General features: G+C 42.8%; 1 protein-coding gene across 1 annotated transcript; it reads right to left on the bottom strand.

The window, feature by feature from the left end:
- Positions 1-7854: 7854 nt before the first annotated feature.
- LOC117746344 lies at positions 7855-14618 on the bottom strand. Its single transcript, XM_034555406.1, has 5 exons — positions 14580-14618; positions 14272-14440; positions 12696-13696; positions 10780-11430; positions 7855-8480 (listed from the first exon to the last, which is right to left on the bottom strand). Exons 1-4 carry the CDS (start codon positions 14616-14618, stop codon positions 10885-10887), a joined length of 1755 nt encoding a protein of 584 aa, XP_034411297.1. The 3' UTR covers positions 7855-8480; positions 10780-10884.
- Between the last annotated feature and the right edge of the window lie 2311 nt (positions 14619-16929).

The raw sequence follows: 16929 nt of genomic DNA, 5'->3' as shown, positions 1-16929 counted from the left end.
CTGAAAAGTCAACGAAACCAGCTAGGATTTAAGTATTTGCTCTGTAATCCAAATCTACTAGGGACTAAACTATATTCTACTTTTTACCTTGATGTAAACAGATCTTTGTCCTTAATCAGTTTGGCAAGAATTTCACATTCTAGCAAACTGAGACTTCACTGGTAGCAAGGAATCCCCTGCCTGAGTGCTGACTCTTACCAGTATCGATCGATAAGTGGGCAATTCCTTCAACGACCCGTGGGCGGGCTCGACACAGCTGTAACTAATTATCGCCAACTCGGGTGTATAACCAGGTTGGGGCTTGTAGCGTCAGCTGAAGCATCAGGGAAGACTCCTCGTATGAAGACACGGAGGATAAAGACCTAGGAGTCTTTCGTGGGACTCGGAGGATAAAGACCTAGGAGTCTTTCGTGGGACTCGGAGGATAAAGACTTTCGTTGGAGTCTTCGGTGGTGGCTGAGGGCGGCTGAGTATAAACATTTCCCTGTGATAATGTGTTTTCTTTCCATACCTGTGTGCACATCTACTCTATAGATACTATAGACTGCGGACTCGGTCACACATGCATCAAAATCCCTCCTCTCTTATTTATCCCACCCGCTCCACACAGACCCAGCGCCTCGTCACAGGGGGCCTCTGGAACTGCCAGTCAGCTAACCGCAAGGCGGACTTCATCTCTGGCTTCGCTATCAAGCAATCGCTGGACTTCCTGGCTCTCACTGAGACTTGGATCACACCAGACAACACATCAACCCCTGCTGCTCTCTCCTCTGCCTTCTCCTTCAGCCACACACCCAGACCCTCTGGTCGTGGTGGGGGCACAGGTCTACTCATCTCACCCAAATGGAGTTTTGCTCTCTACCCGCTTCCATTCACCCCACTGTCTTTTGAATTTCATGCAGTGACGGTTACTCATCTGGTTCAACTAACCATTGTTGTTCTCTACCGTCCACCTGGCTCCTTGGGAGACTTCTTGGAAGAACTAGATGTCCTCCTATCAAACTTCCCAGAAAACGTCCCCCCGCTCATCCTTCTGAGTGACTTCAACATCCAGACAGAGAAGTCATCGGACCTGCTACTCTTACTGTCTTCCTTTGCTCTCTCGCTCAGTCCATCCCCTCCTACTCACAAAGCTGGCAACCACCTTGACTATATTTTCACCAGAAACTGCTCTACATCTAACCTCACTGTAACTCCACTTCATGTCTCTGACCACTTCTTCATCTCTTACTCTCTCCCACTCTTTGGAACTGACAACCCTCCCACAACGGACTCTGCACCTGTCCGTTGCAACATCCGCACCCTCTCACCCTCCTCTCTGGCCTCGTCTGTTCTGTCAGCATGGCTTCACCTACCACAGCTATGCTGACAACACCCAACTGATCCTCTCGTTTCCCCAATCTGAAACACAGGTAGCAGCACGAATCTCTGCCTGTCTGACCGACATCTCTCAGTGGATGTCCGCACACCACCTGAAAATTAACCCGGACAAGACTGAACTTCTCCTCCTTCCAGGAAAAGGCTCTCCCACCCACGACCTAACTATTAACTTCAACAACTCAGTGTTGGCTCCGACTCCGACTGCCAGGAACCTCGGTGTGACGCTCGACAGTCAACTCTCCCTGACTGCCGACATTACCGCAATAACACGCTCCTGTAGGTACACGCTGTACAACATCAGGAGAATACGACCTCTTCTCACTCAGAAGGCGGCACAGGTCCTGGTCCAGGCTCTGGTCATCTCACGGCTAGACTATTGCAACTCCCTCCTGGCAGATCTACCTGATAATGTCATTCGACCTCTACAGCTCATCCAGAATGCAGCTGCTCGACTGGTCTTCAACCTCCCGAAATTTAACCACACTACTCCGCTCCTCCGCGACCTTCACTGGTTACCGGTGGCCGCCCGCATCCGCTTCAAAACATTGGTACTTGCGTACCGTGCTGTGAACAGATCGGGTCCCGTCTACATACAGGACATGGTCAAACCGTACACCCCAGCCCGTTCACTTCGCTCGGCTTCTGCCAATCGGCTTGTAGCTCCTTCACTTCGAGCTAAACACTCAACAAAATCACGACTGTTTGCTGTGCTGGCTCCTCATTGGTGGAACAAGCTCCCCATTGACATCAGGACAGCAGAAAGTCTCTTCTGTCGCAAACTAAAAACACATCTTTTTCGACTATACCTTGAATAGGGAAGGTAGCGCCGTATTAGCACTTTGGTAGCACTTAAATGGCTCTTACTGATAGCACTTTGTAATTTAACGTTATTGAAGAAATTGTACTTGCTTGATTCTTGTTCTTGAGTTTGGACTCATGGTTTAATGCACTTACTGTAAGTCGCTTTGGATAAAAGCATCAGCTAAATGACATGTAATGTAATGTAATGTCTGTACAAAATACCATGGCAATCCATCCAATTAGTTGTTGAGATATCTGGACCAAAGTGGTAGACAGACAGAACAGACATCAATCTCGGAAACCCTCGGCTATCGGTCTGATGACGGATAAGCCTCTGAGGGCAACAAGTTACATTTTTGTGGTTCCGGTGTAGCCAACGGATACTCGGCCCAAGACTTGCTTCTCTGTGCTCTGCTCATTGTTGTCAGTTTGATTAGCAACTTCAGATGCTAGAATGGAGTTAGAGTTGAGAAATGACGTGTATGACCTCATTGTTTCTCAAGCAACCAGTTCACAAGCTAATCGTAAACCAATAAAAAGCTAAATCATCATTAGATGATAGCCGGTGGGTTGTGAGATTGCATTTCGGCCAATGCAGTCCAACTCTTTCACCCAAAGCCCACTCTAATGTGATTGTTCAATACTACGAAGACTAGAGATTAGACACACATTTCCATCACTTGCGTCCCACTTGATTTACACCAACCAAGAAAGACCTCTTGCATTGCCATTGGTATAAATTCAAAGATTCTGCAGGATTTCCTTATTTGTTTCACCATTTGGCGTTAATCTTTGGGTGTTTTACTTACTTTTCTCTCTCTTGACTTGACTTTTTTTTAATTCACTTATAAGTCCCACCAAGATTGCCATCCGCAGAGCCAATACAAATTCAAGGGATGTTGAACTTTAAGCTGTTCTACCAAGCCGATCAGGTGATGAGTGTTTGGCCGACGGTGTTCCTCAGAACTCAGCTGGTCTCCTCCTTTTTGGACCAGCATGTCATTTTAAACATGTCACGCTGTAGAGAAGACAGAAACTGTTTGCTCAGCTGTGGAGCTTAACACCAACATCTGGACGTAGTCTCTCGTTAGCCTTACACAAGCACAGAATAGCCTTGGAAAAGCCCAAGAAGAAAAAGGCAGGCTGGCACCTCTCATTTGGCCTCAACAAACGAACAGGTAGGTAAGGTGAGGAGGGGATGGGTTTTGCCATCTGTCTGCAGCCTACACTGAACATACTGTGGCAGGGAGAGACATTTTCCGGATGCATCTGCACGTAGGTGGACAGTGTTTGGAGAGGTTACTAAGGCCAGGGTTTGGTATTTCCAGGTCATAATTCAACAAAGCAGGGCCACGTGAGAGCCGGCAGGGGCGTAGCAGAGGAACGTGCTCAGCCTAAAAAGAGCGTCTTGACAGGTTGGTTTAGGCACAGAGCAGAGAAATTCCTTTGCAGTTCTGTCATCCCATTGAGATTAAGAACAGTGCTGAGGTCAGCCGTAGACCAGCGAGGGTGTGTAGGGCAGACATACTGGGCTACTTTCTCACCCGGGAGGTCACTTACACAACCAGCAGTGTCATATATATATTTATAGAGAGAAAATGACATTGTGCGCTGAAACAGAAGGAGTCATCTTCGAGTGGGACTGATGATGAATTGTGTTTCTCTTTCTAGCTGGGTGGTATCGTGACTTGGGTGGTATTTGGAGGGAGAGCACAAAGGATTTGCTTTTCTTTGATTGTTGATCCACTGTACGCTGTAAGCTCTTCAAACGCTTGCATTAATCTGTTTTGTTCACTTTAAAACGCCTACAGGAAGCTTAGAGACATAATAGAAATGGTAAAACTGCTGTGATTGTGAGCTTCTCCTTTTCTGGCATCATCAGATAAAAAAATGTAAACAACCTAATCCCTGGTTTGATTTTCTTAAAGAATTGTTGACTACAGAAAGAAAACTGAAAAAAACCTAATTGATCATACAGTTTTCTGTTGAAAGGGAAAGCAACTTATCTGTTGTATTTCAGGATTGGCTTCACAAAATCTAAGATCTTTTATTTTTCTCCCAGTAAAAAATATGTTCAGTCCACAACATTTCCCCCATCCTCTGAAAGCCAGTTTTCACCTGAAATGTGGCCAACAAGTCTAGTGTGTCAAGGTGTGTGTTTATGTTTGTGTAATTGATCAGATGAATTATGATCCATTCCTATTTAGTGTGACAAAATCAGTCCAGTGAGCCAGTATGCACGATACCAAGTGTGTGTGTGTGTGTGTGTGTGTGTGAGTGATCATGCATGTGTGCACACATGCGCGTACGTGGTGGTAGCTATGGCAAATTTGCACTTGTTTGTTAAGGAAACATTAAAAAATTTAAATAGTAATTTAACATCCCCATGAAAAACTTGTTTTTGCTGATCTCTGAACTTCTCATCTTGCTGCAGTGAAGGACCGTGACATCCCTGTTTGCTGTGGTTACCTGTGCAACAGATCACATTTCTGACCAAAACATGCATGTAACTCAATTGCTTTTCTGACTGGTGTTAAGTTGGCCTCATTTTCAGCTTATCCATGGCTTTTCTGCCCTGCTATTACGGGTCAACATACACATCAACATATATGCCAACATATACGTTAATACCGATGTACCGACTTAACTAAATGTCACCCAAATCAAGTTTTGATTAGAACTAGATGTCATAACCTTAAAGGTGCTCTTGTCTCTTCCCCCTGGCTCAGTGTTTTAGGGGGCTGGTTGAATCCATTAGCACCTAGCTGTTATTCAGGAATCGGGCCTCTCAGACTGCAGTTATTCAGCCGGCTGTGGTTTTCCTTCAAGAATCTAAACAGACCATGAAACAATACTCCTCTGGACAGGAATCAAACACTTGTGGTATTAACAACATCCTATTCATGTATTATTTTTGGGTGGATAAGACCAATAGGAGGTGGCAGTACTAAAAGTTGGTGTTGTTCTTGGTCTGAATCTCTGTCTGAAATTCCTTAGTCAGTCACTCCAGTATTTACAAAGGCTGCACGGCCAACGGCTCAACCAGTGGGCCTTCGGTCTCACAAGATTCATAGACAAAGTATGCAGAAAGGCTTAGACTTGGACAGCAGGCCAAGACATGGCATTTCTCAAAGTATATTAGGCTTTAGATTGCAGCAGACATCTGAGATCCAGGCCTGCAGACCTCACAGTCATCACTGGTTGTTTTGCAATTCCAACTTGGTATTCATTCAGCGTTCTGAACGAGATTATTTGTTTTAAAAGTGACATTTTCAGTCTAAAGATTTGAAAGAAAGATCTTTTTAAAGGCCACACTTTTTTCTCACTGTCCAAACAGGCCTCTCCTATCGCAGGCAGTGATGTTGTGTCTGGAATCTGAAAAATATTCTGACACAGTTCATGACTAAACTATAAAATATTTAGTCTTTCCTCCCTCAAGAAAACACATAATTTATGAAATACAATGCTGCACTCATGATTCTTCTTGAGTCCAGTAATTCAATAAGCAAACATACCATATATTCGCTGGTTAATGCTTGTCAAATGTGAGGATGTACTGTGTTTAATAACATTTAAAAGTAAATAAAATAGGTGTGGGCATTTCTGTAACTGTATATTAAAAAAAACACTGAGGTCAAGAGTCCAAATGGTCTCACAGTGCATCAATCTCACAACACAAATGTTGACCACCCACCACAAACATTCCCTCTTTCAACATTTTCTACATTAATTTAATTATTAATATATATTGATATATGCATTAGGCAGTTTTCACTTTTATTTAAATTCCATTATACATAAAAGAAAAAAACTGTAACTTTTCAAAATATATAAATTCTGAAGATGTTAATAAAAAATACAAAATAAAAACTTTTACTAAAAGTTCCAATAGAGCACAACTTAGCATTTAAATAAGCTAATAAATATAATATTATGGTTAAAAAATACTTTGATATTACTGGTTTGAGTTCATGCCGCTGACATAGGCCTACCTAGTTTAAATGGATGGAGAGCCACCCTTTATTTTGTCTTTTTTTTAGACCCTTCTTAATTAACGTGAGAGTTAATGCAGCTGAGAGTCCACATGTGTTTTCTCTCCATCTCGTCTTTCTCTCTCTCACACACCCTAAGCGCTAAAGTACAGTATGTAGATTTTATGTACCAGAGACCTTATGGTACATCATTACTCTTTATAGCCATACTTTCTATAGAAAGACTTGTTTTTTTAAGCCTTTCCAGAACCAAGAACACAAGCTAAACTGGGCCGAGGGATATGGAGTAAACTGTGCATTTATCTGCTTTAACGTTACTCTACAGCGTAAAGATAACATCTGCGGCTATTCCTTATCTTGGTTTGAAGAAGAGATCACCTTTAAAGTTGATAAGGGGAATTTGTTAGCAGTTACATTCTGATTTATTTGTCCAATATTCACTCTCTTTTAACTCTGTTTTTGGTCTCTACCACCTCCTGAGGGAAATATCTTAATCTGCTAAACGCTCTAATTTGTTCACTAGCTAGTAGCTAACTGAGTCTGTCTGCTGTTTGGTGCTGAGTACTGTGGGTTATTTGTGGATTATGATTAAAAACAGCTCCCTTCTTGGGCCGAAAGTGAGACAAAGCTTTCATATCTTTTATCAAAAGATATTGATTATAGCCACTGCATGCTTATTTTACATCATTCATGTTTTAAAATGAATAACGGCGTAAAGTAACATTAGCTTAATTGTAACATTATCTTGCTACTACTGATTTTAGCCGTACAAATCGACGGTTGCTGGTTAGAAATGACAAGGCTGCTTATGTCTAGCTCCGTGTAAGAATTTCAAGTGGTAAATATGTCCCTATTATCATAAACTGCATACGTGCAGTGCTCAACGAGCATAGCAACAGTGGGGGCAGCATCCTCAGTGGTAGGCCTATGGCCCTGATTTGGGGGTTTTCTCTGGGAAATTGCTATTGGAATTCAGCACTGTTTCCTAACAATAATATCTACATAATATCTAAACTCAAAAGTAATGAAAGGATTCATTTATAATTTAAACAATCTTCACAGCCCTACTATTATTAAATTATACAATAATAATGGCTCAGGATGCCAAGAATAAAAATGTATTTTGCTCTCAACAATTAATAAAGGCCTCGGCACTTGACTTCACCCATCTATATAACCTTCAGGGGATTATTGACTCTTTACTACCTCACTTATAACAAAATAACTTTAACTGCTGCAGACACAGATGGTGAGCGACAAAGTGGTCAGGACAGTTAACAGTTTGCACACGTCATCCTCCATCTGTCACCGTAGCTCTCCCGTCAGTTTTATAGACAAAAAAAGAGACAGAAAGTGGGGGATGTTTTGTGATGTGGATGGATTATACTAGTTGTCAGAGGGGAAGCGGTGTCCTAGCAGCAGCAGCAGCAGCTTGTTTGAGCAGAGTGGTGAAAATCTCAGACAAGATTTAAACAAACAAGAGACACAGACACTGGCCTGTCTGGCCCGGGCCGCCCTGACAGAATAAGACCATGAGAGATCCCACACTGCCATCTCCAGATCAGCCCCAGAAGTATTTCCACAGCTTCCACAACCATTTGGGATTCGATTCATTTTCAGACTCAGTGAATGCATAAATAATTTCCCAGACTCAGGGGCAATGAAATGCTGGCATCAATTATTTTTTATTTCATATTGAAATGTGGGACATTCAGCAGTCAATGCGCATCTCTGAGAGTTAGCTAATTGAGATGTCAGATTGCGTGAATAAGGGAAGAAGAATATATGGTATTGTAATTTTATCTCAGCTCTGCTTCTCCAACTTTCCAGTCTCCTTCTTCTGACATACTTTGACAACCACATAGAAGTTAGAAAACCTATCCAAGCTCTTTATTTGTAAAATATCTAGGCAATGGTTTTGATTATATAAATCTTGATATAGCATACATCAAGTTAGGTAGTATGCATACTGGTGTAAGCTGCCTGAAAATATATTTATTTGCAATAAAAAATAGCCTAGTATAAATTAAATAGAAATATTCATAGAAATATACCTTGTATCTTTCTATTGGTGCGTTGTTGAGTAGTAGTTTGCTTTATCCTCGTCAATATTTGCTGCTACTTCACATGAAAAAGCATAAATAGAAGGTTTGACTGCCACTCCTCCATGCTTCTGTGCTTGCGTGATGTACAGCTGCAGGTCGACTCTTGGGGGGGGAGTTTCCCCTGGGGATATTGGAAATATCCCCACCTTGAGGCCGTGCTCTGTTTCCACCGGCTGACAGCTTGTCTCAGTTGCATCAGCTCCTGTTGGAAACAGCATAACAAAAGAGGGGGGGAAATATCATTTAGATTCTGAACTCAGTGAGCTCAGACTGAAATATGTACAGACTGTGCTTCTTCTCAAGGCTTTTCATCATTCATTGATGGAGCCATAGAAACTGTGTTAATCTCTATTGTACCAAAAGCGAAGGTCTTTGCGAGTCATGATGCCTTTGCTGTGGCAAAAGCAGTTTGCTTGTGTGTTTGTGTACTGCTGTCTTTGTGAAGACCAATGCAGGTTTAGACCTTGAGGGTAAGGACATTGTGGGAAGTGAGGGCATTTATGCCAGTACTTGTCTTTGCAAGTGAGTCTCAGGCCTACTTCTACTTCATGGACTAACCCAGAAAACTGCCCCTGGGGCTCAAATGAGCTCAATGGTTCAATATTGACTCCATTCTGCAATCAAAAGGCAGTTTGATTGTGCAGCAAAAGAAAAACTAATCATATTCGCATAGCATGTAAATACAAAGTACAAATTAGTGAACACAGAGTATATGAGTTAAAAAATATGTGGAAATGTTATAACATGTTGCCTTTGGGTATTGATCAAGCACAGACCTGAAAACAGACTACAGGTACCAGTGACATTTAGCCCAGAGCTGCAGAAACCAGTACTCTTATGCAGGAATAACACCTGGCCTCAAGACTGCTGTGCACCAATTACTATGTGGTAAGTTGATTAAACAGAAGTCTATTTAGGAATGTGCACCATTAAAATATATATTTGTAATCCAGCCTTGGTTCTAACATAATCTATATTGTCTTCAAAGTTATACAGTTATACTAACCCAGCCTTGTGTTCATCTAATTCATTTTACCATGTCTCCTTTGTGTGTTTTCATGGACACCATATTAGCTAATGCTGATGCTATGATCAATAAAAACAATAAAGAGCTCTTCGAATATTAAGACTAAGGTTAGAGAATGTGTGTGCGTGTGTGTGTGTGTGTGTGTGTGGCTTGGTTACATACAACAAAATCTGTTGTGCTCGCCATTTTAACACTGAACCTGCTCTGGGTGATTAATTCAGATGATTCAGGGCTTTAAAATGTCAAATGCATCGATGTTTTGAAAGACTTTGGAAGTGAAAAGAAAGGGCAGTGTTGGACAGAAAAGCTACATTACACTTACAACTCATAAAACTCTCATCTCTCTGACGCTTGGAGCGTGTCTCTCTCTGCAGCATAATGTAAAGAGCCGCTTTACTGTGCAGCGGTGCTTATGTTTATATGGACGTCACAAATATACCAAGTTTGCCTCACTCCGTTCTGGCATGGGGCCAGAGGGTTTTATGATTAAAACCAGATTGTGCTTGCCCAACTCAGAAAGGAAAGAAAAACAGATTGCAGTTACGCATACTCTGCACAAGAGGGAAGTACAGAAACATCCACAGTATCTGCACATCTGTAAAGGTGGACTTTTTGAAGGGACTGTGTGGACTTTTTTCCACCCAACTGCTGGAAGGACTTTTTCCACATATGTCATCTTGTTATTAAGTCTGTTCCTAGATCACCGTCATTAATTAAACATCTGACTGTGACACGAGAAGAAAAGCTTTAGCAAACCCGAATAACAGTAAATTATCAGAGCGATGATCATCCTGTAAATATAATGACGCCTCTTTAGTGTCATATGATTGGAGTCAAGCGGCTGCGGGGTCTTCCTTCGCCAAAAACGACTGAGCTCCTGCCAACTCTGTTCTTTCGAAGTGATGACTGAATTACACTACAAAAAAAGTCTTTCAAGATTTTATCTTGCTTTTTTGCCGTCAGATTGCAGTAAGAACAATTCTTTTTAAGCTGCTTACATAAATCTTGCCTTCATTTTGAGTTTAATAACCAATGTTTAATAACCAATGTCTAATCTTGTTTTGCATGATCAGATATTACTCAAATCTACTCAAAAAAGTGTAATTTTACTTCAGCAGGGGACATTTTTTCAGCCAGCCGCCTGATTTTGACCACGCGTGTCACCAATCTGAAGTATAAATACTCACTTCTCATTTCATTTGCCAAGACAGAGACATTTTGCAGTGACTGGGAAATCATGTGACATCAACAAAAACAGACACATTACGGCCCCTCCACTCCCCTCCACTGCCGCCGCCCACACACAGACATCAAACACACACATAAACCCTTTTTTGTAACAGGGAGGAACACTGCAACTCATTTACTGACTTTGAAAACTACGCTGCCGGTAAACAAGGCAAACGTCATCAGATGAGAGAGCTGATGGAAACATCAACAGTGTAAAACAAGAGACCGAGAAACCTGAACTTACCAAGAGTTGTTCCCCTGCCTGGTCCCATTCTGACCTCCACTCGCTGCAGCAGGGTCTCACGTTTCAGGCCCCCATGGCACTGGGGCAGATCACCCTCCCCCTCCCTCAAACCATGCTGGTGCTCTGGCAGCCTCTCGCTGGGTAGGCAGGGGTCCTCACAGGCTTGGGAGGTGGGTACGGGCCCTTCCCACAACGCCCGTTTTGAGGGTAAAGAGGAGGCTTCTGAGTTCTTGAACTGGAGGTGCTGTTGCCAATAATTACCGTAGGGTCAAGGCTCTGGGGGTGGGGCTCTGGATGAGTTTGGCCAACGTGGTTGGAGTCTCGGCGGGGATAGAGGTGAGGCGGGTGGCCGTTTACACCTGTCCTTTCGTGGTTGATGTCCTTAGTGATGCTGGGTGGGGTGAAGCGGCTGGTTTTGACGACTGAGGCCATGTGAACAGGGGAGGGAGAGTTAGTTCTTAAAATGATGCGGTCTTCGTCAATGTGTTGCATCGCCTGGACTGGAGCAGGATCGTGATCATGCAGTTGGGCCACCCTCAGGTCACCTGGATGAGTTGAGCTGTGAACATTATTGGACGCCCCCTGAGTGATGCAGGGCTTCTCCTCGCTGAGGTCAATTCGGGCTGTGAGACGATCAATCTGCTGGACCACCTGAATGACAATAAAGAGACTTTGTACTTGTCCAAACTGAAGTGGTGGAAAGAAACTAAGAACATTTACTCAACTACAGTACTTTACTCGCGTATTTACATTTTATCCCACGTTATGCTTCTACTCCACTGCCACTCCACTACTACTTGTCAGATTAAGATTTTACTGAAATAAACTTAGAAAATACAATGCATTCCTAAAAATCCAATTATAGTTGTTCAAAACTATTTTGGGCTTGTAACCCTACACAAAATAAAAAGTTTCTAATTCAGGCTCCTTGTTATATTTCAGATGAGCTGTATCCCCTCTGAACTGCTGGGATGGTTTCATGTAAGTCTTTCCAATATTTCACAAAAAGCTGAAGACAGAGAATATGTTCCTCTTTTCTCTCACAACCCCTCAGATGTATCTTGTGACCCTTAAGACGGGCCCCGACCCCTTTGTTGGAATCCACTGAACTAAACCATCTAGCTGTAAATAAGGTAGTTAACATTAACACCTTGGCCAGCTACAACTGAAACATTCTGATTTATGCATTGATCACTAGTGACAATCTAATGATATCATATATGATTATATATTTTTTACTTTTAGTACATTTAGCTGATACAACTTTCTCCTACTTTTTCACAAGTGGTATTGGCAGGATTTAACCTTATATTGGAGCATTTTTATGTTATGGTCTTGGTACATTTGGATCAGATTACTTCTTCCACCAGTGCCAAAGTATATTTTTATTTTTATTTTGATATTCCTCTGGTTTCCAGTTGTCTCTATTCACAATCATGGAGGTATTTTATTTGTAATGTTGTTTCAATACATTGTCAGGCTTTGCACAGATGCATTCAGCTGTGAATCAAAACTATTTTACAGCTGCATGCAAAATGGATACTGTAAGAGCAAGGTATAATTTAGTAACAGTCTCAAGCCAGGCTTTTTAATGTGCTGCCCAGAACGCTGCCAATTTCTGCAGCGTTCTGCAAAATGTCAGTGCAAATTGTTCTCAATCACAACTTCGGTGAGAGACGATAGGTGAGTCACAAACATGCAGTCACACACACATCGACATGTTCTCATGAACATGGACACACAGATAGACAATGTGTTAAACTGATCTGCACTTTTGTTTGAATCTAATCTTTTTAAATGTCACAATATCCAGGGGAGTATGGATAAAAGGCTGAGACATCTACACCTACATGCAGACCTTCATCTTTAGACTCCTGTTCTAAAGAATAGACATCTATAATAATAGACCCTCCTACCTCTTTCATCTCCATGTGAACTTGCTTCAAACCCCCCAACACATCCTCCAGATCTGTCACCACTTGTTTGATTTTATCCCTCACCGAATCCTGCCTCCTCTTCTGCTTCGCCACAGCCGAACCGTGGCACTGATGGTCCCCGATGGTTGTCGATTTTGAGGGCTCTGGGCTGCTGTTGCCAGAGGGTGGGACGCAGGGCTCCTTCTGTCTTCTTTGGTTCAAGTGTTTTTGTGGGACTTCAGTGGGGAAGAAACCTTTGTGACAACCATCGCCTCCATTACAGTCCTCCTCTGATCCACCCTTCAGTCTGCCCCGGTCCTGATGGCTATCTCTTTCCTCCCCTCCCTCAAAGAACGCAGGCCTTGGTCCACAGTGGCCATTTGGCATGTGTAAATAACCCAGATGGGGATTGTGTGGCTCTGAATTATAGCTCTCAGAGTTGCATCCAAACTGTTCTTCCTCCTCTTCCACTGACACATACCTGACTTTCCTCCGGTGCCTGTACCCCTGACCTTTGACCTGAAGATGGGGGAGAGGATGAGGTACCCCAGCGTTAAAGGGGTGTGCCCTGATGTCGCTGTGCACCACACAGCCACACTGTTCTCTGACAGACGGGTAGTGTCTCACCCCTGGCTCCGGCGGGTAGCTCCACTGGGCAGGGTTCAACTCCCAGGGGCAAACTTGGCTCAAGTCGTCTGACTGGCTGTAAGGGCCCGGCCCTGCAAACACAGGCCTCCTCTGTGGGCTGCGATGGCCACTTCTCTCAGCTCTGTCCACTACGAAAGCTCTCCCTCCTCCGTCTTTAAGTCGAGGAGCCTGGGTGTCTCTCCTGCAGTCCAGAGATGTGTGGTCTGTCTGTCTGGCTGATGCTGGTTGGTATCCCAGCCCAGCGTGATGGCCGTACGCTGGCTGCTCATAGTGGACGCAGTGCTGACAGGAGCAGGGGGCGGTGGTGTTGATGTGCTGAAGAAATCGGTGGTGTCCCGTTGTTTGTGAGCCTTCTGTGTACATGTCCAAAGAAGTCCAGAGGCTTATGTGGAAAACGCCTTAGAAAACAATTGGTTACCTCCCCTCTCTGCTCTCTCTAGCTCAGTCATTCACTCGCTCGGTTTTCCTCATCTGAATCTTCCCACAAGAAATCTTTTCTTCAGCTCTTTTTTTTTTTTTCTTCCTCTCTACCCAAGACTTCTCCCTCCCCTTCCTTCCTGTCTGTTGTTTCCCTTCTTCTTCTCTCCTGTAGTTGTTAATCTCTGCCCCAGTTCTTTCCTTTCCCCAAAACACCTCCTTCTCTTACTTCTCCTAACTTTTTCTCTACTTCTTCCTCACCCTGTAGCCCTCTCTCCTACACGGGGCCCCTCTCCACCTCCTTTCCTCTCTGTCTCTCTTTCTACCTCTCCCGCCTCGTTGTTCTGTCTCATTTGCTGCTGCAGGCTTCCTCTCTCTCTCTCTCTCTCTCTCTCTCTCTCTCTGACTGTGTATTTCCCGTTTCCTCCCCTCCCCTCTCCCGCTCTCCTCTTTCTCCACCTCTTACTCCGTCTCCTGCCTCTTGTATATTCTCTCGCACAGTCGGTTGTACCTGAATTTATGAATTCCTTCTTTTCCCCTCCACCTAAAATCCAGCCGCCCTGCGAGGCTCCGGTGCTGAGCTCATTAGCCCAACTAAAGCCTTTGCACTCTGCAATTAAACGCTGCCTGGGATTCCTCAGCCGGAGACCGAAGGAGGAGGTGAGGGGAGGAGAGAAGCACTGGGGGAGGTGGGGTTTCAAACATACACATATGAGGGAGTAGATTGCACTCTGAGTCAAAGAGACGGAGCCACTGCCTTTGTACAAGGGAAAATGTTTTGACAATTCTTCTGTATCTGTTTTTTCTACCTCTCCCCACCAATGCCTTCGCCTCTTTGCCCTTTGCCACTCCTGTCATTCCCACTCTGTCATTGTCTCGGTTAAAGTGGCTTCACCTCAACAGTTGAGAAAAACTTAACTCTGCTGAGGTAGGCACAGATATTTGAGTTTAACTATATAAAAAATCACACACCATTCTTCCTCTCAAGTCCATACAATGGTGTTTACATGCCACTTAAACTGTTCAAGCCATGTTAGATTCTTCATTCTTTTCATTGTACATCAATCTCTGCTCACTACAGATAACCATAATGTCAGCCCAAAGACAGGAACAAAAAAGGGAAGAAGGATGAGCAATCAAGATCTCTCTCAAAAATAGCATAACGCGCCTCTGTTGTGGCTCTAAATCCACAGCGACGAAGAACAGCTAGGCATTTATTTTCAAAGAGAAAAACTGTAGCTTTTTAAAAAGACAATGGGTTGTAACAAGAAAAAGAAACTACCGAGAATAACAGCAGAGGAGGATGAAGGGGATTCATCCATCCCAGCAAGAGGATAAGCAGTCTGGTCCCAGCTGCGGAGAAAGATTGTTGTAGTAGATGAAACACAGCTGGAATGACTTTAAGTCTATATACGTAAGGTAACTGTGACCTCACAAAACACGTCTTCTGTCTCATTTCCATATGCTATTTATGACAATTTCACACCATTGTCGCATAGGATAAAATTAGGAAGTGATGACACTTTGAACAGATATTTTAACTGTTACGTGACTGGTTGACCAAGGCATGCAACAGTGCATCCAGTTTGAATAAATGTCTGTTAACTATCTCAGAAGGAGCTAACATAATGGTTATTGAACCTGTGGCCCACTGAAGTATTGTATATTTGTATATTTGCAGTATTACAAACTTGGTGTCTGTGGGAACATTTCTTGGGAAGAAAATGCGACATTACAGTTTTTCTCCATGGTATCCACATAAACATTTTTATTATATAGAAAGTTCTGAAAACATGAAGCTCATGTCTCAACAAAATAACTCCAGACTGCTAAACTCGAAGCAAAATTCCTTTGTTTTCACTCATGTAGACATTCTACATCAGCCAGGACTGAAATCCTGCCACTTGGCAATCCTTAAGATTTCAGTCGTGGTTGATTTAGAATTTCTATTTTAGTGAAAACAAAGAAATTAAGCTCAGTCCTGGCTGCATCTGAAATTCCATACTAGCATGTTGGAGAACTACGGTGGCCTACTGGTATGGGTTGGTATCTTCAGGATTGTATTACTACAAGTAGCTACTCTTATCAATACTAAGCTTTTCTACATGACTTTGCTTTTAAAAACATATATAGCATTTTTAAAACAAACATTTAATTATATATATCAAATGTATTCATAAAATTCATATTAATATATTGTTTATAGAGCAGCAACAGTTATGTTTACAACATAATGACATGAAGTCATTAATATCTCACTATAAACCAATGTAAGATGTTAATAAAAATAGATAACACTTCCGAGTCAAGTTTATAAACAATGAAGAACAGACAGTCAGTATCAGTCTTTCCTCCTGTCGTCTGTCCTCCTGTCCTCTGTCCTCCTGTCCTCTGTCCTCCTGTTTACCTTGTTCACTACACCTCAGCGACCTCTCAGCTCATGCTTGTCTATGTGTGTGCGTGTAGTTGGAGGAGCTCAACCCAACAGGGAGAGCAGAGCAAATGCGAGCTGCGGCGTGATAATAAATGATATCAAATAAAAAGTAAAGAGTACTAATAGAAACACCAGTAACATCTTCTTTCTTGGAACGCATCACTACCTTCAGATAATGTAAAAAACAAATGTCTTTTGCAAAAGCCAGTGTCCGTTCTGGGCTGCTGTAGAAACATGGCTGTGCAAGATGGCGGACTCTGTGGAAAACCACTTAGGAAGATAAAAATGTTTTTTTCGAAAACGAAAACAGAATCATATTTATTCTTAGTAAACTGTGTCATTTCAATCAATGTTTAGTTCCAACTCTTTTTGGAACTTTTTAAAAACTTTTTTCGACTTTTGGACATTTTTGTATATTTTACACAGCTGAATATAAGCACTTTCCTCCAACTCTATCCATCTCATACATATGCGTACACAGTCCAGAGAGAAAGACAAAAAGACGCAAAAGTCGATAATCTCAGTATTTCACAGGAGGGGTTCCTCAGGCAGATCTTTGTATCCGAGCTACAAAAGGAATATCAAAAGTTGTAGTTGTCATACTGCCAGCACCATTAGCGGGTTTAGTATGTGTGCGTGTATGTTGCCTCAGAAAGTTCCCAGCTTATGCAGCTCTTACATCACACTCTTTTGTGTTGGCCTGCAAACCTCCCGCTTGGCTGTACGACTGGAGGG

The sequence above is a fragment of the Cyclopterus lumpus genome, chromosome 17 (genome assembly GCF_009769545.1).
Source record: "Cyclopterus lumpus isolate fCycLum1 chromosome 17, fCycLum1.pri, whole genome shotgun sequence".
NCBI lineage: Eukaryota > Metazoa > Chordata > Actinopteri > Perciformes > Cyclopteridae > Cyclopterus > Cyclopterus lumpus.
This window is presented reverse-complemented; position numbering and strand designations above follow the sequence as displayed.

Excerpts from the sequence above, each read along its gene's own strand:
- LOC117746344 (XM_034555406.1), bottom strand. The coding sequence starts at position 14,618 with ATGACAGGAGTGGCAAAGGGCAAAGAGGCGAAGGCATTG. Across the intron at positions 13,697-14,271 it reads GAAGGAATTCATAAATTCAG|AAGGCTCACAAACAACGGGA; the intron begins GTACAACCGACT and ends ACATGTACACAG. Across the intron at positions 11,431-12,695 it reads TTCACATGGAGATGAAAGAG|GTGGTCCAGCAGATTGATCG; the intron begins GTAGGAGGGTCT and ends ATTGTCATTCAG.